The 25,316-nt window shown below is 42.2% G+C and overlaps 1 protein-coding gene across 1 annotated transcript in view; it reads left to right on the forward strand.

Annotated features, from left to right (window-relative positions):
- Nucleotides 1–25,316, forward strand: part of LOC110526386 (polycystin-1-like protein 2) — a 27,566-nt gene continuing 2,250 nt past the window's right edge. Inside the window, exons 1-33 of the mRNA XM_021607331.3 lie at nt 1–325; nt 3,322–3,480; nt 3,605–3,793; nt 6,499–6,609; nt 6,793–6,940; nt 7,029–7,258; nt 7,355–7,762; nt 7,854–8,111; nt 8,438–8,624; nt 8,811–8,928; nt 9,276–9,417; nt 9,693–10,079; nt 10,253–10,395; nt 10,529–10,708; nt 11,363–11,500; nt 11,613–11,765; nt 13,703–13,827; nt 14,003–14,123; nt 14,336–14,467; nt 14,652–14,877; nt 15,005–15,192; nt 15,299–15,529; nt 15,723–15,824; nt 15,919–16,097; nt 16,215–16,361; nt 16,461–16,660; nt 16,748–16,980; nt 21,705–21,927; nt 23,607–24,076; nt 24,172–24,268; nt 24,427–24,567; nt 24,658–24,843; nt 24,973–25,303. Coding sequence (XP_021463006.3) covers nt 1–325; nt 3,322–3,480; nt 3,605–3,793; nt 6,499–6,609; nt 6,793–6,940; nt 7,029–7,258; nt 7,355–7,762; nt 7,854–8,111; nt 8,438–8,624; nt 8,811–8,928; nt 9,276–9,417; nt 9,693–10,079; nt 10,253–10,395; nt 10,529–10,708; nt 11,363–11,500; nt 11,613–11,765; nt 13,703–13,827; nt 14,003–14,123; nt 14,336–14,467; nt 14,652–14,877; nt 15,005–15,192; nt 15,299–15,529; nt 15,723–15,824; nt 15,919–16,097; nt 16,215–16,361; nt 16,461–16,660; nt 16,748–16,980; nt 21,705–21,927; nt 23,607–24,076; nt 24,172–24,268; nt 24,427–24,567; nt 24,658–24,843; nt 24,973–25,303 — 6,608 coding nt within the window. The remainder of the gene's footprint in view (nt 326–3,321; nt 3,481–3,604; nt 3,794–6,498; nt 6,610–6,792; nt 6,941–7,028; nt 7,259–7,354; nt 7,763–7,853; nt 8,112–8,437; nt 8,625–8,810; nt 8,929–9,275; nt 9,418–9,692; nt 10,080–10,252; nt 10,396–10,528; nt 10,709–11,362; nt 11,501–11,612; nt 11,766–13,702; nt 13,828–14,002; nt 14,124–14,335; nt 14,468–14,651; nt 14,878–15,004; nt 15,193–15,298; nt 15,530–15,722; nt 15,825–15,918; nt 16,098–16,214; nt 16,362–16,460; nt 16,661–16,747; nt 16,981–21,704; nt 21,928–23,606; nt 24,077–24,171; nt 24,269–24,426; nt 24,568–24,657; nt 24,844–24,972; nt 25,304–25,316) is intronic.

A 25,316-nucleotide genomic window follows, 5' to 3' on the forward strand; every position in this document is an offset into this window, starting at 1 on the left:
ATGGACAGCACTAAGCTCTCGGTATTACTCTTGAATGCTTTCCTCTTAAGCCTGTCTTGTGCTGAGGATGAGATAGCACCTCTATCCTGCCCAGAGTACCAAGAGAGCTTTGACGGCTCCTGTTATGAGTTTGTGGGTCCACCTCGTTCACGTTCCTTCCTCAGTGCACAGGGTTGGTGTGAGCGAGGTGGTGGACACCTGGCCTTCATTTTAAACGACGAAACCCAGCAGTTCCTACAGAAGCACCTGCAGACGGAGCAGGACTGGTGGCTGGGTCTGGCACCTGCCTCCCCAAACCTAACACTGGACTCTGCTGCTGCTGAGGGTAAGAGGACAATTGAAGAAAACACTAATTGCCATCAACATACTGTACAATAATATATATGATTATGTAAAGGAAATCAAAGGTTGAGAGTAGACTCACTTGTGCATGGATGTATTTGCAGAGTTATTTTCTTGTGTTAGAGTGTATGATTTAAAGTCTTATGAAATTGCCATGATATGAGGGAATTTTGATGTAAAAGGACCCATAAGCACTAACAAGAGAAGTTCATAGGATCATGTCAAATCTAGCATCAAATGAAAGCTATATTTTTTTAAATGAAGGAATATATACATTTTCCGACCATTTTCTATCCTAAATATTAGGAATAACAAAAAAAAGGCTTTGACTGCTGGTCAAACAGATGGAAAAGGGGTCTTAGAAAACATCTACCAGATGTTGGTTCAGATTTGATCCGATCCGAACCAATAGAATGTTGTCTTGTTTTGGGAGGAGCTCATTATTAAAATAATAACCAGTGTGTAGAATAATACCCAAATATGCAAAGGTGGATATACAATTGAAGTCGGAAGATTACTTACACTTAGGTTGGAGTCATTAAAACTCGTTTTTCAACCACTCCACAAATTTCTTGTTAACAAACTATAGATTTGGCAAGTCGGTTAGGACGTCTACTTTGTGCATGACACAAGTCATTTTTCCAACAATTGTTTACAGACAGATTATTTAACTTATAATTCACTGTATCACAATTCCAGTGGGTCAGAAGTTTACATACACTAAGTTGACTGTGCCTTTAAACAGCTTGGAAAATTACAGAAAATGATGTTATGGTTTTATAAGCTTCTGATAGGCTAATTTACATCATTTGAGTCAATTGGAGGTGTATGATTATGACGTTATCCATAATGATGTTATCGGGTGTGTAAATCCACTTCATTACTGTAGTTCAATATCCAAAAGAGGTTCAAGGTTAAGGTTTCATGTCATAGCTGACACCCCATTGTCTTTTGAATCTTCCTTCGGAGCAGATATTTAACTGAGTTTTTGGAAAACGTGGTCCCGTAAAAACCTGAGGGAGATTTTACCAAAATTCTGTTACCAAATATGCATCTGCACAGTTTTTCCAGTAAATGTGTTTTTGTAAAATGTTCAGTTTAAATTGTTAAAAGTAGTCTTATGTAAAACATCAGCGCAATTACAGTGCATTCGGATATTATTCAGGCCCCCTTGACTTTTTCCACATTTGGTTACGTTACAGCCTTATTCTAAAATGGATTAAATACATTTGTTCCTCATCAATCTACACACAATAAACCATAAGGACAATGCAAAAACAGATTTACATTTTTTGGGAGCAAATTTATAAAAAATAAATAACCCATACCTTATTTACATAAGTATTCAGACCCTTTGCTATGAGACTCGAAATTTAGCTCAGGTGCATCCTGTTTCCATTGATCATCCTTGAGATGTTTCTACAACTTGATTGGAGTGGTAAATTCAATTGATTGGAAATTATTTGGAAAGGAACAAACCTGTCCATATAATGCCAAGAATCAAGAATCACATCTGGAGGAAACCTGGCACCATCCCTACGGTGAAGCATGGTAGTGGCAGCATCATGCTGTGGGGATGTTTTTCAGCGGTAGGGACTGGGAGACTAGTCAAGATCGAGGCAAAGATGAATGGAGCAAAGTATAGAGAGATCCTTGATGAAAGACAATGCAGGAGCGGCTTTGAGACAAGTCTCTGAATGTCCTTGTGTGACCCAGCCAGAGCCCAGACTTGAACTCATTTGAACATCTCTGGAGAGACCTGAAAATAGCTGTGCAACGACACTCCCCATCCAACCTGACAGAGCTTGAGAGGATCTACAGAGAAGAATGGGAGAAACTCTCCAAATACAGGTATGCTAAGCTTGTAGCGTCATACCCAAGAAGACTCGAGGCTGTAATCACTGCCAAAGGTGCTTGAACAAAGTACTGAATAAACGGTCTGGGATATTTCATTATTATTATTTTTTTAAATACATTTTCAAAAATTTCCACAAAACTGTTTTTGCTTTGTCATTATGGAGTATTGTGTGTAGATTGATGAGGGGGAAAAAATAATTTTGTCCATTATAGAATAAGGCTGTAACGTAAAAGAATGTGGAAAAAGTTAAAGGGTCTGAATACTTTCTGAATGCACTGTACATTACCATGGAATTGCCCATGATGACTTTGTGTGAGAGTAGGCCTAAATATTTCATTGATATTTGAAAGAGGTAATAGTGTTTTGGGGTTGTTGTTTTTTCATAGAATAATCCTACTCCTTTGCTGAGCTGTGGCAGAAGTATTCCTCACAATCTGTTTTTGTTTTCATGATTATTTGCATCAGAAATCAGTTCAATTCCCAGACTCCTAAACTAACATGATCCGCCCACCACTTCTCTTGAGACAAAGATGGTTACTCTTGGTCTTGTTTTATCAGTAGACCTTCTTTGATCTGGCAGTAAAACTGGAAGTAGACACAGGCTGGGTTTGGTGGCTATCTCTCAAGTCAGCTGGCCTTTCTTTGTCTCGCTGGGAGATTTATAATGTATTTACCTCGCACCATTGCTAGGAGACCATGCCACATTAAGATATCTCCTTTTAGCAGCACCTGGCTGATGAAGAACACTTGTCATTCAATTGGATCTGCTGTCCAGTCCCTTGATTTAGACAGGCCTTTTTTATTCCCGTACAAAGGACCAACTTTATCACCTATTCACAGCCGGCTCCTGTGGCATTGACTTTGTTTTCTTACGTCATATCCCTTACTCTGCTTTTCAAGTGTTTTATTACGTGAATTCGAGTATTAACAGAATGATGTATCAGGATGAACAGCTGGGATATCATTTTGTAGGAATATATGTCACAAATATAATATAATATAACAGAGTACTTACATACTTTATTTCCTCTACTTTGAAGAGCAGGTGTTCCTAATGTTTTGTACCCTCAGTGTATATAGAATATAATACTTTCATTGGTGTTTGTGCTGTAAATCCTCAGGTCCTCTCTCCTGGCTTGATGGCTCTGATGTCAGCTACTCTAACTGGGTGAACGACCCTGATCCAGGGGCTGGCTGTGGTCACATACTGAGGAGCTCAGGGTTTCAGTGGGAGGCAACAAGCAACTGTAGCCAGGAGCTGCACTTCATCTGCCAATTTGGTTTGTATTTGTTGCATGTGTGTGTGCATGTATGCAGAATAACAAGGTAGCGAGGAATATACTGTATGCGCTTGCTATTCCTTTTAACTCTAATTATTAAACCTTGTTTACTTCTTTGTCTCAGAATCTGGGCGCTCCATTGCTTGTGCTGACCACAATGCCACACTACAGTGTGGTTCCGGTCAGGTGATAGAGATTGATGACAGCTTCTATGGTCGTAAGACGGTTCACTACTGCCGGACGAGTCCCACTTCTTCAGCCACCTCCACACAGGAGGAGTGTAGCTGGATAGATGTTGTAGATTCAGTGACAGGTATGGTGTGAAGTCTAATGTTTTTGAAACTTTTGAAATATTGTGCAAGGTGTATTTTGTCCATTAATGTTGCTCCATCCATCACTAAGGATATTGACATAAATGTATGCTTAGGTTTGACTATTGATTCAAGAATAGTCTTGTTCTTACATTGTATGAGTAAGAACAGTAAAGGTCCAATGCAGCTGTTTTTTTTTAAATCTCAAAATCAAATCATTTCTGGGTAACAATTAAGTACCTAACTGTGATTGCTTTCAATTAAAATGGTCAAAAAGAAACAAAAATAGCTTCTTAGGATAGAGTAATTTCTAAAGCAAGATTTTTGCTATGACTGTCTGGGAGTGGTCTGAGTGGGGAGGGGGAAACTGAAAACTAGCTGTTATTGGCAGAGAGGTTTGGATTTAACTATATTTCTTATTGGTCTATTAACTGACTTATCACCTGGTGATGTCGCGAGGCAGGCCAACACTCACTCATCCCACCAAAACAGGCTGACATTTCACACAGTCTTTTCAAACAGCTCTTACACTAAAAGGGCATTATCATAATTTGCACAATATCACAGTATTATTCCAGCCAAATAGAGTAGAAATACAGTGGGGAGAACAAGTATTTGATACACTGTCGATTTTGCAGGTTTTCCTACTAACAAAGCATGTGGAGGTCTGTAATTTTTTAGCATAGGTAGTACACTTCAACTGTGAGAGACGGAATCTAAAACAAAAATGCAGAAAATCACATTGTATGATTTTTAAGTAATTAATTTGCATTTTATTGCATGACATAAGTATTTGATACATCAGAAAAGCTGAACTTAATATTTGGTACAGAAACCTTTGTTTGCAATTATAGAGATCATACGTTTCCTGTAGTTCTTGACCAGGTTTGCACACACTGCAGCAGGGATTTTTGGCCCACTCCTCCATACAGACCTTCTCCAGATCCTTCAGGTTTCGGGGTTGTCGCTGGGCAATACAGACTTTCTGCTCCCTCCAAAGATTTTCTATTGGGTTCAGGTCTGGAGACTGGCTAGGCAACTCCAGGACCTTGAGATGCTTCTTACGGAGCCACTCCTTAGTTGCCCTGGATGTGTGTTTCGGGTCATTGTCATGCTGGAAGACCCAGCCACGCCCCATCTTCAATGCTCTTACTGAGGGAAGGAGGTTCTTGGCCTTGCGAGAGCTGCAGGGGGACCTTGCGAGAGCTGCAGGATTTTAATCCATGACGGCGTAGTGTGTTACTAATGGTTTTCTTTGAGACTGTGGTCCCAGCTCTCTTCAGGTCATTGACCAGGTCCTGCCGTGTAGTTCTGGGCTGATCCCTCACCTTCCTCATGATCATTGATGCCCCACGAGGTGAGATCTTGCATGGAGCCCCAGACCGAGGGTGATTGACCTTCCTCTTGAACTTCTTCTATTTTCTAATAATTGTGCCAACAGTTGTTGCCTTCTCACCAAGCTGCTTGTCTATTGTCCTGTAGCCCATCCCAGCCTTGTGCAGGTCTACAATTTTATCCATGATGTCCTTACACAGCTCTCTAGTCTTGGCCATTGTGGAGAGGTTGGAGTCTGTTTGATTGAGTGTGTGGACAGGTGTCTTTTATACAGGTGCAGTTAATACAGGTAATGAGTGGAGAACAAGAGGGCTTCTTAAAGAAAAACTAACAGGTCTGTGAGAGTCAGAATTCTTACGGGTTGGTAGGTGATCAAATACTTATGTCATGCAATAAAATGCAAATTAATTACTTAAAAATCATACAATCTGATTTCCTGGATTTTTGTTTTAGATTCCGTCTCTCACAGTTGAAGTGTACCTTAGATAAATATTACAGACCTCTACATGCTTTGTAAGTAGGAAAACCTGCAAAATCGGCAGTGTATCAAATACTTGTTCTCCCCACTGTAAATATATATAAAACACAGGAAATCACGTTTTTGACTGCACTGGGCCTTTAAGCAAAGTGCTTTTAATGGGTCAAAGTAATTGCCTGCTGTGCAGTATTTGATCATTGCATTTTTAGGACACGCTGCTTAAAGTAAAAAGCAGAAATGTAAATATTGTAAAGCAAACACAGATTCAATAAAGGGCCCAGCAATTCAATAGAGGCAGCAATTCAACTTAGTTTCACTTTAGCAGGATGCTATTACCAAACAACTACATGATGAACAATATTTAAACATTGAGCTCTTAGAACATGTTTGCATTTGCAAAGCATAGAGCAGAACTGTAAATATTGTAAAACACACACAGCTTCAACAACGGCACCAGATGCACTGAGGCAGCAATAAAACTTAATTGCACAAGCACCAAAACAATATGTACTTGTGTCTTAACAAAAATCATAATAGAGGTACAGATGCTGGTACAATGTCAAGACTGGAAGTAAAGCCACAAAATGTACCAGTTTTAAATGGTTGTAATACTGTCAATGAAATCTAAATGTACTGCACTAAATACGGACCGTAGGTTTAAGCCATTGCTTAAGTTAGTGCTTCATGTATGAATGACAAATAGAATAGGCATTGTGATAATAATCCTTCCTCTGAACAGCGTGCACACAATTTATATTTTCAGAGCACTTGGATAAGTCTATTATAATGATAATGTGGATGATGATCTTAATGATGATTCTGATGACAATTATGGTGGAAAACTCTTCTATTTCTTCACCTCTCATATCTCTATTTAATGTACATTATTTCCAGGAGACTGCCATGGGCTGCAGGCGTGCCAAGCCACGGCAGATGTGGCCTCTTTTGGTGAACCATGCCCAGGGCTTGGAAGCTACCTGTCTGTGGAATACAACTGCAAAGATGGTCAGAACATTCTACCCCTGTTACTGTCTCTCCTTCCCTCCCTTCTACATTCCATTTAAATACTGAAATATGTTTTCAGCTAGTGAAGGGCTCGATTTACATTTTCTCTAATGTTGTATTTCAACACATTATGAGTGGCGGCTAGCACACACAATCTAACCTAGCCATGTCTGTGGTCCACAGGTCTCCACTTATTAATGAGCAAGTTGGCTGCCGTCTTTGACAATGTCTCCATAACAGTGAAGTGGCTTCTCCATCCCTTCAAGGGCAACCTGACCTGCACTCTAAGTGCTGGAGATGGGCACAACATCGATCCTTATAGTCCAGAAGAGTGAGTAACTGAATAATGTATATCACCCAACATCAAAGCCAAAAAGTCCCTAATTCATTCACAATTAATGGAATTTACACTCTCACAGGTTGGAGAGCAGTGTGGTTCATAAATACATCCGTCCGGGTGTCTTCATAGTTGGGGTGGAGTGTACCACCAGTGAGTGGCATGTGACAGCTCAGAAAGCCATCACAATTCAGGAGCCCATCGGGGAGTTTGGCGTCATTAAGTGCTATAGCATGAACCAATCAACAGATGGAGCAAACTGCAAGGCCCTGTATGGTAGTCCCCTTCAAATCCAGGTTGAAGTAGAAGCTGGTAAGTAAAACCAACATGAGCAGAAATAAAAGCATTTGGTCTTACATTTCCGAGAGTACAAATCTTGGTAGAATGAGACAACTTTGCTATCTACAGGTACGAATGTGACCTACAAAGTCCACCGTGGTGAGATGTTGGTGGCCAATTCATCAGCAGTCAGAGGAATCGTCCCCCACAACATCACAGTGGGACCAGAGGTGGAGCAACAACTGGGCTCTGGCTGCCACCAGCTGACCCTGCATGCCTCTAACGGGGTCTCGGTCTTGGGCGTGTCCACTGAGCTGCAGGTGTGTCTGCTGGAGCCTGTGGAGGGCCTGCTGGGATCAGTGATGGCTGAGGAGGGAGAGTGTCCAGACTCAAACCTCTACGTTAGTGTCTCCCTGGACCGGGGGTCCCCGGTGAAGCTTCTCTTCCAGGTGTCTGGAGCCAACGACAGCATCTCCGAGACCAGAGACATGCAAAACAGAAGCATGCAGGTTTACAATATCTCAACCACTATCCAAGGTACCTAGCCAAATTCAATCAGAAACAATGACAGAAGATAGGAAAAGATTACACGTTTCCTTGTTTATTTATATCAGTTGTTTTGTTACAGGAGCTTTGCAAGTGAAAGTCAGGGCCTGGAATGTCTTCTCACACATGGACGTGGATGTGGGGAACACAGCAGCAGTTTGTCACAATAAATCAGACTTTCAGACAGAGGAGCATAAAAGGCTTCCCCGGGCTAATGTGGAAATCACTTCTGATCCAGAAAGTCCATCTGACTTCACTCAAAGTGTCACACTTGGGTTAACTGGCTTGAGTGGAGTACTCGGAATCAGTGAACCTGGAATACTACTTGAATGGGAATGCAGTAAGTACCAGAGCTGAGAACACTCACCTCTCAGTTCAACTCATTAGTAGGCTACAGTAACAAAGTCTGTCAAGACTTTTACGTGGCCCACTTGTTCAAGTCTTATCTTCAAGGCCTGTAATAGTTATACATCTGCAATCCGAAGATTTTAGTTTTCAGTTCAGGCACAATCTTTCTATGAATAGAATTGTTCTTCTAAACTCACTAAGTAACAACGGAGGTATTTCTCTGGTTTCCGGGTGACCGTATATAGATTGTGTAGGACCTTTAATGTCCTTTCAGCACAGATGTTATACTCAAACCATGTTCCCCATTTATTCCAACAGATGAACAATGTAAATGCAGAGACAAAACAAACCAGGAGACTCATGTGATTACAGCAGCCTGTCTTCCAGACCCATTTCTTTTTTATATATACAGTTTTACTGTGCAGAAGAAAAATGGGGCTGAAGTGGCTAAAGCAGAGAAATGCATCACTGTCACTCCGCCAGAATTCACCGATGTTACCATAAGGTAAAACGAGGGAGGGAATGGCTCATTAGACAGATGTATAGTCCCGAGTGACATTTTGTTTGTTAGGAGAGGTTTGCATTATCAAACGAAGAAGCTAAATGGCTGATTTGAATCAAATTCAAAGTTACAGTAATCTATGTCCCAGAAGATCTGTTGTATGATAAAAGTTAACCTTTGTTCTTTTAGTTGTTCTAATTGTAACCCAGTGAACATAAACAACGATGTAACCCTCAAATTGGAGTGTACCACCTCAATGAGTTGCCCAACAGTAGTTTGGCATGTTGAGGACACAAGACCTTTGACAGTAAGTGTGAGACTCCTCTATTGTGCACACAAGCATATTTATGAATAGTGGTTTCAGTGCATGAATAGATAGAACTTATGTTGTCTAATTTAAGATTAGATATACTTTATTAGTCCAGACAGAAATATGTCTGCTGTTAACCAACCCCTCCGACATGCACACAAACACACAGGTGTTTGAACACACATACACACAAACAAACATTCATTTGTAATTTGTCACATGAGCAAAATAAGTAACCTGAAATGAACGCATGCGCAGTTGGATTGTACAAAAGCTGTAGTCATTCTGTACAACGACAGTGTCTATGAAGGAAACAGATTTCATTTTGAGCTAATTTCTTCTAGGGAGACCTCAAACACTGCTACAAAAAAGCAAAGCAAAGACCACTGCTACACAGAATAGATGGTGGCAATGAATACATGGTGACAAGTGACAATCTGAAAAATGCCCAGTCCAGATCTCTGAATCTCAATGTGATAGCGTATGGTAGGTATTCATTGATTTTAGAGTATGTGTTGTTACACGTGCTTTAGTTACAGATAATAGTAGGATGAGCATCACTTATGTTGAACCTGACATCAGCATGTCAAATTAGCCATTGTAATGTGGGCCATAAAATGAATCAAGTGTTCCAATGTGTTATATTTTAGGTAGTGTATCATTTGATCATGGATATTTAGAGTAAATAGTGTACATCCAGACCAACATTTACAGAATGCATTTATTTACATTAATGTAACCTATTCAACTTTTTGTTGTAGGTAAGACGACATCTGGCGTTGTCAAGTACACCATTCAGATACCAGGTGTTGCAACACTTGCACCTGTTGCCACTAACATACCGCCTGCTACCTTACCGGCTGCTACCACCATCCTACCGGCTGTTACTACTCGTCCAGCTGCTACTACAATACCTGTTGCTACCATCCCACTGGTAGCTACTACCCTACTGGCTGCTACCACCATAGCGGCAACTACTACTGTATCTGTAACTGTACCTGAAAGAACAGCCCCAACTACCATCACCAGCCTCCCTTCCTGTATAATTTCCCCTCAGTCAGGCACAGTTCTAGATGCTTTCAATATCACCTGTGCAACAACCTCCTGCTCCACAGGCAAATGCCAATATTGTTTCAAAACTGACAAAGGTGAGTTGTCTGAAATCTGTCGACAATGTAGTCTATTTCAAGAGACTTTCCCCTATCAAAGAAGTTGAATAGTAGGACAGTAAATCAACATTTAAAAATGCAGTTCCCTGTATACAGATGAAGCTTCATCCACTGTATGAAAACACATTATATAATATTTATTTATATTTCAGATAAACATTTGCGCTGCAGTTATGGAAATGAAGTAAAGTCAATCTTCCTACCTCTCGGGAACAAAAGTTACAACTACAGTCTGTCTGTGGTGGTTACTCTAACAAATGGGGATAGAAAAACCAATGCCACGATCACCACTGAGGTTTGTCATAGAGTAAAAATCCTATCATTCACTTAATGATTTAATGCATGGTAACTGTCCTGCCTTTCTGCTCCATAGAGCTCACATTTATAATGTAGTATCTGGAGCTCACATTTGATTGTTGTCCACCAAGGTGTGGCCAGCCAACTCCAGTTCCTCAGTGGAGAATCTGCAGTCTGTGGTTGAGAACACTGTCACTCAGCTACAGCAGCAGGGGTTGCTCACTGGGGAGACCCTAGGACAGATGTTCAAGTCTGTGTCTGACATTCTGAACAAGGGCTCCAGTGAGGATCAGAAAGGTGCCAGGGAGGAGGTGAGAACGGGGTAATATTCTACGGTCATAGGGAGCATGGGCTTTGCTGCCAGGAATGTCTACGCCAGGGATTGGCAACCCACGACCCAGCTTTTGTAGTCCCATGGATCAATTTCCAAAAGCGAAGCACCAATAATTATAATATTTCATAGCCTTTATTGACTAATAATTAGCAGTTTATAAACTACTTATCATGGTTGGCTCCAGGCATAAGCGGTCACTTAGGGCCCCTGGCTGCTAAGACGGGGATCAGTCAAATAAATTGGCCCACGAGGTGCAAGGCCAAGTCTCGCTCAGGGCCCCCAAAAGACTAGGGCCGGCCCACTCTACTGGTGCAATGCATTTAGTTAAGAGCGTTAAGTGGTTTAACTGCAGAAATTGATCGATTGCAAAATGCAGTTGACTGCATGTCTGGCTATGGATGAGGGTACGCAGACCCGCGAGCCACTGCAGCTCCTCATGATGAGTTCACATTTTTTGTTTCCCCTCACCCCCATCAAAGTTGGCCATCCCTGGTCTAGGGACTCTGTGTATTGTTGAACGTAAGACATTACACTAAACTAAAAGAGTTATGATAAATGAGTATGAAGTTCAAGACAAAAGGAAGTGTCTCTTTAGATGGATGTTTGTGAGGTGTTCTGATTGATGTTCCAGCTGCGAGAACAGATGCTGAGCACCATGACTGCAGTGCTGAAGAATGTCCCCAACAACACTCCTCAGGAAGTGCAGCTGACGGCCAGAGCAGTGGCAGGGATCACCAAGAGGAGGGAAGAGGTCAATTCCGCTGCTCAGGTACAATTGGATATGAGAGCAAGGCAACATAATCTTTTCCAAACATGTATTGCTGAAAGAGAGCAGAGATTTAGTTCCCAATGGTATATGTTATGCTGTGGATCTTTTCCAGCTAGAAGCTAGCTCCCTGGTGGCAGACCTCAGCTCTTCCCTCCTCTATATGAATGTCAGTGAGCATGGTGGACAAGAGATGGTGCAGGCAGCTACACCAATTGTAGAGGCAGCCAGCAATATCCTGGGAGTCTCTTCAAATGCAAGCACACAGGTGATATACAATTGAAGGCGGAAGTTTACATACACTTAGGTTGGAGTCATTAAAACTTGTTTTTCAACCACTCTACAAATTTCTTGTTAACAAACTATAGTTTTGGCAAGTCGGTTAGGACATCTACTTTGTGCATGACACAAGTAATGTTTCCAGAGGCAAAAGAAACGCACACCTATTTAGATGAGGTGCTGGCTAGCGGAGTGGAACACTTAAATAAATTAAGGAGAGCCGCACACTCTAGGAGCTCAGATGCAAAAATATTTATGTACAACGTTTCGACAGACAAGCGGTCTTCATCAGGGTATTAGCTATAAACTATACAAACTATAGTTTTGGCAAGTCGGTTAGGACATCTACTTTGTGCATGACACAAGTAATGTTTCCAACAATTGTTTACAGACTGATAGATTCACTGTATCACAATTCCAGTGGGTCAGAAGTTTACATACACTAAGTTGACTGTGCCTTTGAACAGCTTGGAAAATTCCAGAAAATGATGTCATGGCTTTAGAAGCTTCTGATAGGTTAGTTGACATCATTTGAGTCAATTGGAGGTGTACCTGTGGATGTATTTCAAGGCATACCTTCAAACTCAGTGCCTCTTTACTTGACATCATGGGAAAATCAAAAGAAATCAGCCAAGACCTCAGAAAAAGAAATGTAGACCTCCACAAGTCTGGTTCATCCTTGGGAGCAATTTCCAAACACCAGAAGGTACCACATTCATCTGTACAAACAATAGTATGCAAGTATAAACACCATGGGACCACGCAGCCGTCATACCGCTCAGGAAGGAGACGCGTTCTGTCTCCTAGAGATGAACGTACTTTGGTGCAAAAAGTGCAAATCAATCCCAGAACAACAGCAAAGGATCTTGTGAAGATGCTGGAGGAAACAGGTACAAAAGTATCTATATCCACAGTAAAACAAGTCCTATATCGACATAACCTGAAAGGCCACTCAGCAAGGAAGAAGCCACTGCTCCAAAACCGCCATAAAAAAGCCAGACTACGGTTTGCAACTGTACATGGGGACAAAGGTCGTACTTTCTGGAGAAATGTCCTCTGGTCTGATGAAACAAAAATATAACTTTTTGGCCATAACGACTATCATTATGTTTGGAGGGAAAAGGGGGAGGCTTGCAAGCCGAAGAACACCATCCCAACCGTGAAGCACGGGGGTGGCTGCATCATGGTGTGGGGGTGCTTTGCTGCAGGAGGGACTGGTGCACTTCACAAAATAGATGGCTTCATGAGGGAGGAAAATTATGTGGATGTATTGAAGCAACATCTCAAGACATCAGTCAGGAAGTTAAAGCTTGGTCGCAAATGGGTCTTCCAAATGGACAATGACCCCAAGCATACTTCCAAAGTTGTGGCAAAAAAGGACAACAAAGTCAAGGTATTGGAAGGGCCATAACAAAGCCCTGACCTCAATCCTATAGAACATTTGTGGGCAGAACTGAAAAAGCGAGTGCGAGCAAGGAGGCCTACAAACCTGATTCAGTTACACCAGCTCTGTCAGGAGTAATGGGTCAAAATTCACCCAACTTATTGTGGGAAGCTTGTGGAAGGCTACCCAAAACGTTTGACCCAAGTTAAACAATTTAAAGGCAATGCCACCAAATACTAATTGAGTGTATGTAAACTTCTGACCCACTGGGAATGTGATTAAAGAAATAAAAGTTGAAATAAATAATTGTCTCTACTATTATTCTGACATTTCACATTCTTAAAATAAAGTGTGATCCTAACTGACCTGAAACAGGGAATTTTTACTAGGATTAAATGTGAGTTTAAATGTATTTGCCTAAGGTGTATGTAAACTTCCGACTTCAACTGTATATAGCTTCACTGAGTTCCCTGATGACAGTTATGAATTATGGTTACTTTCAGCCCTTTTCAGGACTACTGCATTATGTTTGTCTTTCACAGAGAAAGGTCTCAAAGACTCTCCTGAACAGTATGGACAATGTGCAGAGTGCACTGTTAAATGGTAAAAAGGTTGGTCAGGAGCCTGCCATTATCAAGAGCCCTGAGATCAGTGTGTATGCTAACAGGTAAGAGACAGAGCATTGGAGTGGAAACATTACTATAAGAAATGCAAGGCCTGTCACATAAATGTAACTTGAAATATGTCATTTGTATTTACAATACAATATCTCAAATACAAAATGCTCCTGTTAAGTTGCCTCAATTTTGAGTTACAGTATATTATACACTCTCTTCTCTTAGGATGTCTCCAAATAGCATTCAGATGCAGTCTATAAACATCCCAGATAGCTCCTCTGCAAGCTTTTCCTTCCCTCCCCTGGGTGCTGATGTCCTTTCTCCAGAGGAACCAGTGGATGTGCGAGTAAGTGTGAATGTCTGCGAGTAAATGTGTGGAGGTTAGTGAGGGATTTATCACAGAAGTGAATACGGCAGTGAAAGTGTTTTTTTTTTTTTGTGTCAAGCATTAGGGAGGTTTTCATTTGGTTAATTGTTCATGTAATAATTGTCTATTAGTATATTGTGGACGGTTTTAACCCTCCATTCTCTTGTCTTATAATTTCCTTATTTTTACAGATGCTGAGTTTTGAGAAGAACCCTTATTCTTGGAGTGAGGGGGGTAACATCAGTGGTGCCATGGGGTCTGTGACACTCACCAGACAGGATGGATCAGCCATCCCTGTGGACAACCTGTCTGAAGAAATTGAGGTCAGAACGCTGCAAACGTGTACCAATTTTAGTGGGGCTTTTCTCTTGAGAGCCCTTGATGTCCAAGACGTACAGTATATCTTCTAAGATAATGTCCAAGACATATACTTTAAAGACTATATGATCAAGTAGACAGAATTATGATTACAGTTGTATATATTACAACATCTTCTATGATTCTCAGATCCTTTTGCCGAGACTTGAAGGCGGGCAGGTAAACAGCACAATCCTTGAACTGGGAAACTACAGCACACTGATGATTGACGTCCCTTCACCAGACATAACACTGGTGCTAAAGATGGAGCCCTCAGAGGACATACCATTTGTACTGTTGCTGGGGTATAAAGACTACCCAAAGGACAAGCAATATGTAGCCAAGACGCAGATGCCTCATCAAGGCAATTCACAAGGTGATCAACCTCCTGAACTGACTTCTTGTAAATGGCAGACATAGAACTATTGTGAAGCATAATGAACCAACAACACTGAGTGTTTAGAAAGATAAATGTGCTTGTGTTGTGTTTATTTTGGGTACAGAGAGATACACCTGGGTCCTGGGTCCCAATGATTTGACAGGAAAAGTTGGGGTGCATTACCTTGTGGTGAGGCCCATTGTAGAAGCAGGGGTTAAATCTGTCAATGCCACTGTGACTGTCACTTCCATTGCTGCCCAGTGCAAGTATTGGAATGAAACCTTATCCACCTGGAGTGAAGATGGCTGCAGGGTGAGTTGAACAAGTACGACACAACACCTTATAATAAAATATTGGCACATCACTGAAACCAGGCACTGCCAATATCAAATGCATAAACTGCCTGTGTTCTCCTTAGGTTGGTCCTTTAACCACGTCATTAGTCACTCAGTGCTTATGTAACCATTTGACCTTCTTCGGGAGCTCTTTCTTCATCATGCCCAACCTTGTGGATGTGTCCCGTACCGCTGAGCTCTTTGCCACCTTCTCAGACAACCCTGTGGTGGTGTGCTTTGTTGGTGCCATCTTCATTGCTTATCTCTTGGTGGTCGTGTGGGCACGCAGGAAGGACATCAAGGACATAGCCAAGGTCTGCCTTGAACAATCGCTGCCGCCATTTTCTATACAATTTTTGTCCAGACTATACAGACACCTTGAGAACATGCTACTCTGGTGATCCAATCAGCAGATTTCCAGTGCTTAGATTTACCAGTTTGAGAATGCATCATCCTGTTGGTTTGCTGTTGATGCATAGTTTCATCTTCAAGTGTTACTTCTTGTAGGTGAAGGTAACATTGTTGGAAGATAATGACCCCTTGGCTGAATACCGTTACATGCTGAATATCAGCACTGGGCATCGGCGTGGTGCTTCCACCTCCTCTCAGGTCAGTACCAACAGTTTCCACTGCTGCAGGACATCATATTCTGTTCTCTGATAAAACCACACTCAGTCACCCTGACCCTGTGTTGCTGCTGCAGGTTACTGTGACTCTGCTGGGCACGGAGGGAGAGAGTGAGCCACACCACCTCGCTGACCCTGACAAGCCTGTGTTTGAGAGGGGTGCAGTGGATACGTTCCTGCTGACCACACCCTTCTCTCTGGGGGAGCTGCAGAGCATCAGGCTGTGGCACGACAACTCAGGGGGGCACCCTGCCTGGTAGGAGAGTGGACGGGGAGGATGTCTCACAGTAGTAGAGGGACAGATGGATTTTACGTTAATTAAAGCTGACGTTTGAAATTGTAAATGTAGTTGACAATAGCGGTTTTCATGCAGGTATATAAACAAAGTGACGGTGCAGGATCTAGAAACTGGACAGAAGTGGCACTTCCTGTGTAACTCATGGCTGGCCATAGATATGGGCGACTGCATCCTTGATAAAGTCTTCCCTGTTGCCTCTGACATAGATTTGAAGAAATTCAGGTGAGGTAAAGCATGGATGCACCTTGGTATGGCAATATATATATCCCAGGACAATTGTCCATCATGTAACTAAATATTCTTACATTGCATATTCTGCAGTAATCTGTTCTTCATGAAAACGGCAAAGGATTTCCGTGATGGCCACATCTGGTTTTCTGTGATCAGCCGGCCTCCAACGAGCACCTTCACATGTGTCCAGCGAGTCTCCTGCTGTTTCTCTCTGCTGCTGTGTACCATGCTGACCAGCATCATGTTCTGGGGCATCCCTACCGACCCCTCTGAGCAGACCATGGACCTGGGTATGGATGCCTGCACAGTATTGGTGCTGTATGGAAATAACAACATGTTTTCAGAACATTAACATTTTCTCTCTCTCTCTCCTGTAGGTCATATTGAGTTCACCTGGCAGCAGGTGATGATCGGAGTTCAGAGTTCAATCATAATGTTTCCAATTAATCTCCTCATTGTGAGTATCTTCAGAAACACCCGCCCCCGAGAGACAAAGCCTGGGAAGCCCAAGGCAGAGGTGTCCAAGCAGGGGAAGACTGGCAGAGTGACTCCTTCACAGCCTCCGTCCCCACAGAGGGAGAGAGAACTCACACCAGACACTGTCATAAAGGTAAAAGAAGTAAACAATTTTAACGTATTCTAAAGTATTCTTTCCCCTTTTTCCATATATTTTGTTACATTACAGCCTTATTCTAAAATGGACTAAATAAATACAAATCCTCATCATACCCCATAATGACAGAGTGAAATCCGTTTTTTTCCTCAAATTTATTAAAAATTAAAAGAACAGACCTTATTTACATAAGTATTCAGACCCTTTGCTATGAGACTCAAAATTGAGCTCAGGTGCATCCTGTTTCCATTGATCATCCTTGAGATGTTTCTACAACTTGATTGGAGTCCACCTGTGGTAAATTCAATTGATTTGACATGATTTGGAAAGGCACACACCTGTCTATATTAGGTCCCACAGTTGACAGTGCATGTCAGAGCAAAAACCAAGCCATGAGGTCAAAGGAATTGTCTTAAAGCTCCGAGACAGGATCGTGTCGAGGCACAGATCTGGGGAAGGGTTCCAAAACATTTCTGCAGTATTGAAGGTCCCCAAGAACACAGTGTCCTCCATCATTTTAAATGGAAGAAGTGTGGAACCACTAGGACTCTTCTTAGAGCTGTCCGGTCCTGGTCTGATGAAACCAAGATTGAACTCTTTGGCCTGAATGCCAAGCACCTGGCACCATCCCTACGGTGAAGCATGGTGGTGGCAGCATCATGCTGTGGGGATGTTTTCAGAGGCAGGGACTGGGAGACTAGTCAGGATTGAGGGAAAGATGAATGGAGCAAAGAACAGAGTGATGAAAACCTGCTCCAGAGCGCACAGGGCCTCAGACTGGGGTGAAGGTTCACCTTCCAACAGGACAACTACCCTAAGCACACAGCCAAGACAACGCAAGAGTGGCTTTGGGACAAGTCTCTGAATGTCCTTGAGTGGCCCAGCCAGAGACCAGACTTGAACCCGACCTGAAAATAGCTGTGAGGTGACGCTCTCCATCCAACCTGACAGAACTTGTGAGGATCTGCAGAGAAGAATGGGTGAAACTCCACAAATACAAGGGTGCCAAGCTTATAGTGCCATACCCAAGAAGACGCTAGGCTGTAATCGCTTCCAAAGGTGCATCAACAAAGTACTAAGTAAAGGATCTGAATAGTTTTATGAATGTAATATTTAAGTTTTTTTTATTTTAAATAAATGAGCAAATAAACCGTTTTGGCTTTGTCATTATGGGGTTATGTGTGTGTAGATTCATGAGGGGGGAAAAAACGATTTAATACATTTTAGAATAAATCCAATCAAATTGTATTAGTCACATGCGCCCAATACAACAGGTTTACCTAATAGTAAAATGCTTACTTCCGAGCCCCTAACCAACAATGCAGTTTAAAAAAAATATGGATAAGAATAAGAAATAAAAGTAACAAGTAATTAAAGAGCAGCAGCAAAATAACAATAGCTAGACTATATACAGGCGGGTACTGGTACAGAGTCAATATGCGGGGGCACCGGTTAGTTGAGGTAATATGTACATGTACAGTGCCTTGCAAAAATATTCATCCCCCTTGGCGTTTTTTTCTATTTTGTTGCATTACGACCTGTAATTTAAATCGATTTTTATTTGGATTTCATGTAATGGATATATACAAAATAGTGCAAATTGGTGAAGTGAAATGAAAAAAATTACTTGTTTCAAAAAAAAATTTAACAGAAAAGTGGTGAATGCAAATGTATTCACCCCCTTCGCTATGAAGCCCCTAAATAGGATCTGGTGCAACCAATTACCTTCAGAAGTCATAACATAATTAGTTATATAAAGTCCACCTGTGTGCAATCTAAGTGTCACATGATCTGTCCCACAATCTCGTATACAGTGCCTTGCGAAAGTATTCGGCCCCCTTGAACTTTGCGACCTTTTGCCACATTTCAGGCTTCAAACATAAAGATATAAAACTGTATTTTTTTGTGAAGAATCAACAACAAGTGGGACACAATCATGAAGTGGAACGACATTTATTGGATATTTCAAACTTTTTTAACAAATCAAAAACTGAAAAATTGGGCGTGCAAAATTATTCAGCCCCCTTAAGTTAATACTTTGTAGCGCCACCTTTTGCTGCGATTACAGCTGTAAGTCGCTTGGGGTATGTCTCTATCAGTTTTGCACATCGAGAGACTGACATTTTTTTCAATTCCTCCTTGCAAAACAGCTCGAGCTCAGTGAGGTTGGATGGAGAGCATTTGTGAACAGCAGTTTTCAGTTCTTTCCACTATGTTTATGTTTGAAGCCTGAAATGTGGCAAAAGGTCGCAAAGTTCAAGGGGGCCGAATACTTTCGCAAGGCACTGTATATACTTGTTCTGAAAGACCCCAGAGTCTGCAACACCACTAAGCAAGGGGCACCACCAAGCGGCATCGTGAAGACCAAGGAGCTCTCCAAACAGGTCAGGGACAAAGTTGTGGAGAAGTACAGATCAGGATTGGGTTATGAAAAAATATCAGAAACTTTGAACATCCCACAAAGCACCATTTTTAAATCCATTATTAAAAAATGGAAAGAATATGGCACCACAACAAACCTGCCAAAAGAGGGCATTTATCAGAGAGGCAACAAAGAGACCAAGGATAACTCTGAAGGAGCTGCAAAGCTCCACAGCAGAGATTGGAGAATCTGTCCATAGGACCACTTTAAGCCGTACACTCCTCAGCGCTGGGCTTTAAGGAAGAGTGGCTTGAAAAAAAGCTATTGCTAAAAGAAAAAAATAAGCAAACACGTTTGGTGTTCGCCAAAACATATGGAAGAAGGTACTCTGGTCAGATGAGACAAACATTTGAGCTTTTTGGCCATCGAGGAAAACCCTATGTCTGGCGCAAACCCAGCACCTCTCATCACCCCGAGAAACCATCCCCACAGTGAAGCAGCATGGGGACTGTGGGGATGTTTTTCATCGTCAGGGACTGGCAAACTGGTCAGAATTGAAGGAATGATGGATGGTGCTAAATACAGGGAAATTCTTGAGGGAAACCTGTTTCAGTCATCCAGAGATTTGAGACTGGGACGGAGGTTCACCTTCCAGCAGGATAACCTTCCAGCACCTTCCAGCTAAAACAACACTCGAGTGGTTTAATGGGAGACATTTAAATGTCTTGGAATGGCCTAGTCAAAGCCCAGACCTCAATCCAATTGAGAATCTGTGGTATGACTTAAAGATTGCTGTACACCAGCGGAACCAATCCAACTTGAAGGAGCTGGAGCAGTTTTGCCTTGAAGAATGGGAAAAAAATCCCAGTGGCTAGATGTGCCAAGCTTATAGAAACATACATCAAGAGACTTGCAGCCGTAATTGCTGCAAAAGGTGGCTCTACAAAGTATTGACTTTTGGGGGGTGAATAGTTATGCAAGCTCAAGTTCATTTTTTTTGTCTTATTTCTTGTTTGTTTCACAATACAACATATTTTGAATCTTCAAAGTGGTGCATGTTGTGTAAATCAAATGATACAAACCCCCCAAAAATCTATTTTGATTCCAGGCAACAAAATAGGAAAAACTCCAAGGGGGTGAATACTTCCGCAAGCCACTGTAGGTAGAGTTGGAAGTTTAGATACACCTTAGCCAAATACATTTCAACTCAGTTTTTCACAATTCCTGACATTTAATCCGAGTAAAAAATTAATGTCTTAGGTCAGTTAGGATCACCACTTTATTTTAAGAATGTGAAATGTCAGAATAATAGTAGAGTGATTTATTTCAGATTTTATTTATTTCATCACATTCTCAGTGGGTCAGAAGTTTACATACACTCAATTAGTATTTGGTAGCATTGTCTTTAAATTGTTTAACTTGGGTCAAACATTTTGGGTAGCCTTCCACAAGCTTCCCACAATAAGTTGGGTGAATTTTGTCCCATTCCTCCTGACAGAGCTGGTGTAACTGAGTCAGGTTTGTAGGCCTCCTTGCTCGCACACGCTTTTTCAGTTCTGCCCACAAATGTTCTATAGGAGTGAGGTCAGGGCTTTGTGATGGCCACTCCAATACCTTGACTTTGTCGTCATTAAATTTTGCCACAACTTTGGAAGTATGCTTGGGGTCATTGTCCATTTGGAAGAACCATTTGCGACCAAACTTTAACTTCCTGACATGTCTTGAGATGTTGCTTTAATATATGCACATAATTGTCCTCCCTCATGATGCCATCTATTTTGTGAAGTGCACCAGTCCCTCCTGCAGCAAAGCACCCCCACAACATGATGTTGCCACCCCGTGCTTCACGGTTGGGATGGTGTTCTTCGGCTTGCAAAACTCACAGGTGAACGTGGTACCTTCAGGCATTTGGAAATTGCTCCGATGTATGAACCAGACTTGTGGAGGTCTACAATTGTTTTCTGAGGTCTTGGCTGATTTCTTACATTTTCTCATGTCAAGCAAAGAGGCACTGAAGGTAGGCCTTGAAATACATCCATAGGTACACCTCCAATTGATTGAAATTATGTCAATTAGCTTATCAGAAGCTTCTAAAGCCATGACATCATTTTCTGGAATTTTCCAAGCCGTTTGAAGGCACAGTCAATTTAGTGTATGTAAACTTCTGACCCACTGGAATTGTGATACAGTGAATTGTTGGAAAAAAATTGTTGTGACAAAGTAGATGTCCTAACCGACTTGACAAAACTATAGTTTGTTAACAAGAAATTTGTGGAGTGGTTGAAAAACCAGTTTTAATGACTCCAACCTAAATGTATGAGAACTTCCGACTTCAACTGTAAATACGTTATTCTCTCAGGACATAAAAAAGATTGCTCAGTCACTCTCCAAGGCTATGAAGAGCCCCATTCCACACCTGGAGTTCGAGATGAAGCCTGGACAACAAACTGATATCAACTCTCTGCTCTCTCTGGTGGAGGACATCATCCGGCAGCAGAACCGAGCCAGTGGAGAGTTCTACACTGATGCCTCCAAGAAAGAGGGATCACTCATCCTCTCACTAGGGGTAGCCAATCTGCAAGGTACAGCCCGGGGGGGGGTTCTGGTAGCTTGTCCAGAGATGCAATATTTACAGTATTTAGTGGCCACAGTTTAATCATTGCTGTCAGTCAGCAAAAGTATAATCATATGATATTTGGCTCAAACTCAGAAATTATAACCAGATTAAAAACAGCTAGGATCCAGAACCCTGTGTCACCTCTCACCTTACAAGAAACCAAAAGTTGACAACCGGGATACTGCCTCTGGCAATTAAAGTAAGCAGGTTAAATGCAATAATTGAAGAGCAGCTAGGGGCGATTTAGGGCAGGTTGAGAATTAACTGTATTTTACATTTACATTTTGATTTACATGATAATTTAAGAGTAACTGTGTTTGATAAAATGCAACAACTGAAACCAGAAATTAGATATGAAGAGAAACTGGAATGCTTATTTAGAAAATAAGTGTTGCTGGTCACAAATGTTGTTTCCAAAGCATGGAAGATACATCAAGATAAACTACAATGAGTATACACAACATTAAGAACCCCTGCTCTTTCCATGACATATACTAAGTGAATCCAGGGGAAAGCTATGATCCCGTATTGATGTCACTTGTTAAATCCACTTCAATCAGTGTAGATGGAGAGGAGACAGGTGAATTAAATAAGGATTTTAAAGCCCTGAGACAATTGAGACATGGATTGTGTATGTGTGCCATTCAGAGGGTGAATGGGCAAGACAAAATATTTTAGTGCCTTTGAACAGGGTATGGTAGAAGGTCCCAGGTGCACCGGTTTGAGTGTCAAGAACTGCAATGCTGCTGGGTTTTTCACGCTCAACAGTTTCCCATGTGTATCAAGAATGGTCCACCATCCAAAGGACATCCAGCCAACTTGACAGCTATGGGAAGCATTGGAGTCAACATGGGCCAGCATCCCCGTGGAACGCTTAACAAACCTTGTACAGTCCATGCCCAGACAAATTGAGGCTGTTCTGTGGGCCAATGGGGGTGCAACTCAATATTATGAAGGTGTTCCTAATGTTTGTACATATTTTTTGTCAAAATTGTTCAAACTCAGTACATTTGGTTGGGAATAATTTATGGACAACAAATATTCAAACCTTGTCCCTGATTTTCGAGCTAATTTAAGTCAGGACCACGCAGGAACACTCAACCCCTATTGAAAAGCCATTCCGGTGTGTCTTTGGCAGTACCCATAACATGATGCTGCCACCACAATAGTTGAAAATACAGAGGATCAACAACATTGCATTCACTCCACATTACTGACCTGTATGAAAAAGTGAAAAGAAGGAACCCTGCGTAAAAAAAATCCACTCCAAATCTGTTTGCAACAAGGCTGTTAAGTAATACTGCAAGACAATACGGCAAATGAATGTACTTTTAAAAATGACAGGTTTGGGTCAAATACATCACACAGTGAAGCCCTTTGTAATTTCAAGTATTGTGGTGGCAGCATCATGTTATGGGTATGCTTGTCACCAGCAGGGACTGGGGAGTTTCTCAGGATCAAAATAAATATGAAAGGAACAGTTGAATTTTAACTGGGGAGTTTGTATGCGCACATATATATATATAATTATTTTCTTTGCTACTGCAGATACAGTGCTCCTACAAGCCCATATGGGCTGGGCATTTTGAAAATGCAAGACACTTTAATAATGAAATAAATCAAATCAAGAATTGCTGTTCTCAGAGACCAGCCTGTGTGGGAGCCCTGAGAAGACTGGGGATGGGAGACAGAAAAGGAGCAACAACAGCCAATATCTGTACAGGCAGCTACGCCATGTAGAGAAGGAGCTGAGCCTACTGGGACCTTCTCGCTTCCCCAACCCAGACAGCTACTGCCGGGCAGTGCAGCAGGTCCAAGGCATGAGGGGTCTGCTAGAGTCCCACCTCTCATCTTCCAGCCTGGGAGGGGACCAGCTGTCTCAAAGCCCCAGCCCAGCAGAGAGCAGTGAGGGAGACAGCAGTAGTAAGAAGCAGGGTGGGCTTCCCTGGTGGTTTGTGTTTATTGGCTGGATTCTGGTGTTAGCCACCAGTGGAGTATCAGGATACTTCACCATGATGTATGGGTTGACCTATGGGAAGGACCGCTCTATAAGCTGGCTCATCTCCATGGTCGTGTCTTTCTTTGAGAGCCTCTTTATCACTCAGCCGCTGAAGGTGAGACCTACAGTACAATACATACTGTACAATGTCAAATGCCGTGCAGCATGTATCTGAAATCTGGGTATTACTTTGTGGATTTCCTATCACAGGTGCTTGGTTTTGCAGCCTTCTTTGCTCTCGTTCTGAAGAAAGTTGATCAGGAGGACTATGGGGATGCAAAGTTTGAGGGGGAGCTCCGAAACCCAGGTGCTTTATCTTCAAGCTAATTTTCCATATCTCAGGCATAACAACATATAAATTCTGCTTTCCCAAATCATTGTTATGAATATTGTGTTTACTTGTATATGAGATAGCTAAGACTAGATACAGCTTGTTTTCAACTTTTACAACCATCTTGTCCACAGATGACCCTGATGCGGTGCGGGCTGTCAGGAGGGATAGCACATGCAGCTTCTACCAGCCCCCTCCTCCAACAGACATCGAGAGGATGAGGAGCAACATGATCAAGGAGCAGAAGGTCTTTGCCCTCATCAAAGAGATTCTCAGTAAGAGGAACCGCTTTTTCATTCACCGCACTGTCATTCACCGCACTTATTGGTTAACATACATGTTTAAGGCCTATGATTCTGTTGCAGCCTACATGGGGTTCATGTGGATGTTGCTCCTGGTGGCATATGGCCAGCGGGACCCTAATGCTTACTTCCTGACTCAGCACATTCGGCAGAGTTTCAGCCAAGGGATCTCAGACAGCATGAGTCACAAAGATGTGTTCAACTGGGCAAATACCTCTCTTCTCAGCAACCTCTTCGGAGAGTACCCAGGTAGGATTCTCTAAAGAGGATGTTTATTTCAGAGAGAACATTCATTTCTAGAAAGTTAAAGAGAAAATGTATAGCTGAAAGCGTGCTAGCGTTTGATCTTTTGGTAATTTTTTGCATGCTGTGTTATAGGTTTCATCACTGATGGGAACTCCAAACTGGTTGGTAATGCCCGACTTCGCCAGGTGAGGGTGCAGAAGAACTCCTGCCGCATCGCCCACTCCATGCGCCCAGCTGTACCTGACTGCCATGCTCCATACTCATGGGAGGTGGAGGACATGGGCTCCTATGGGCCAGGCTGGAACCGCTCTGCGAGCGGAAACGCCTCAAAGACCCTCCACAGTCCCTGGCAGTACCAAACCCAGGCCAGACTCAGAGCCCAACCCACCTGGGGCAGTGTGGTCCTCTACAGGGGAGGGGGGTTTGTGGTGGACCTAGGCCCAGAGTCACAGAATGCTAGCAGGTAAATTAACATT

The sequence above is a fragment of the Oncorhynchus mykiss genome, chromosome 6 (assembly GCF_057628025.1).
Source record: "Oncorhynchus mykiss isolate SJ-2025 chromosome 6, ASM5762802v1, whole genome shotgun sequence".
Taxonomy (NCBI): domain Eukaryota; kingdom Metazoa; phylum Chordata; class Actinopteri; order Salmoniformes; family Salmonidae; genus Oncorhynchus; species Oncorhynchus mykiss.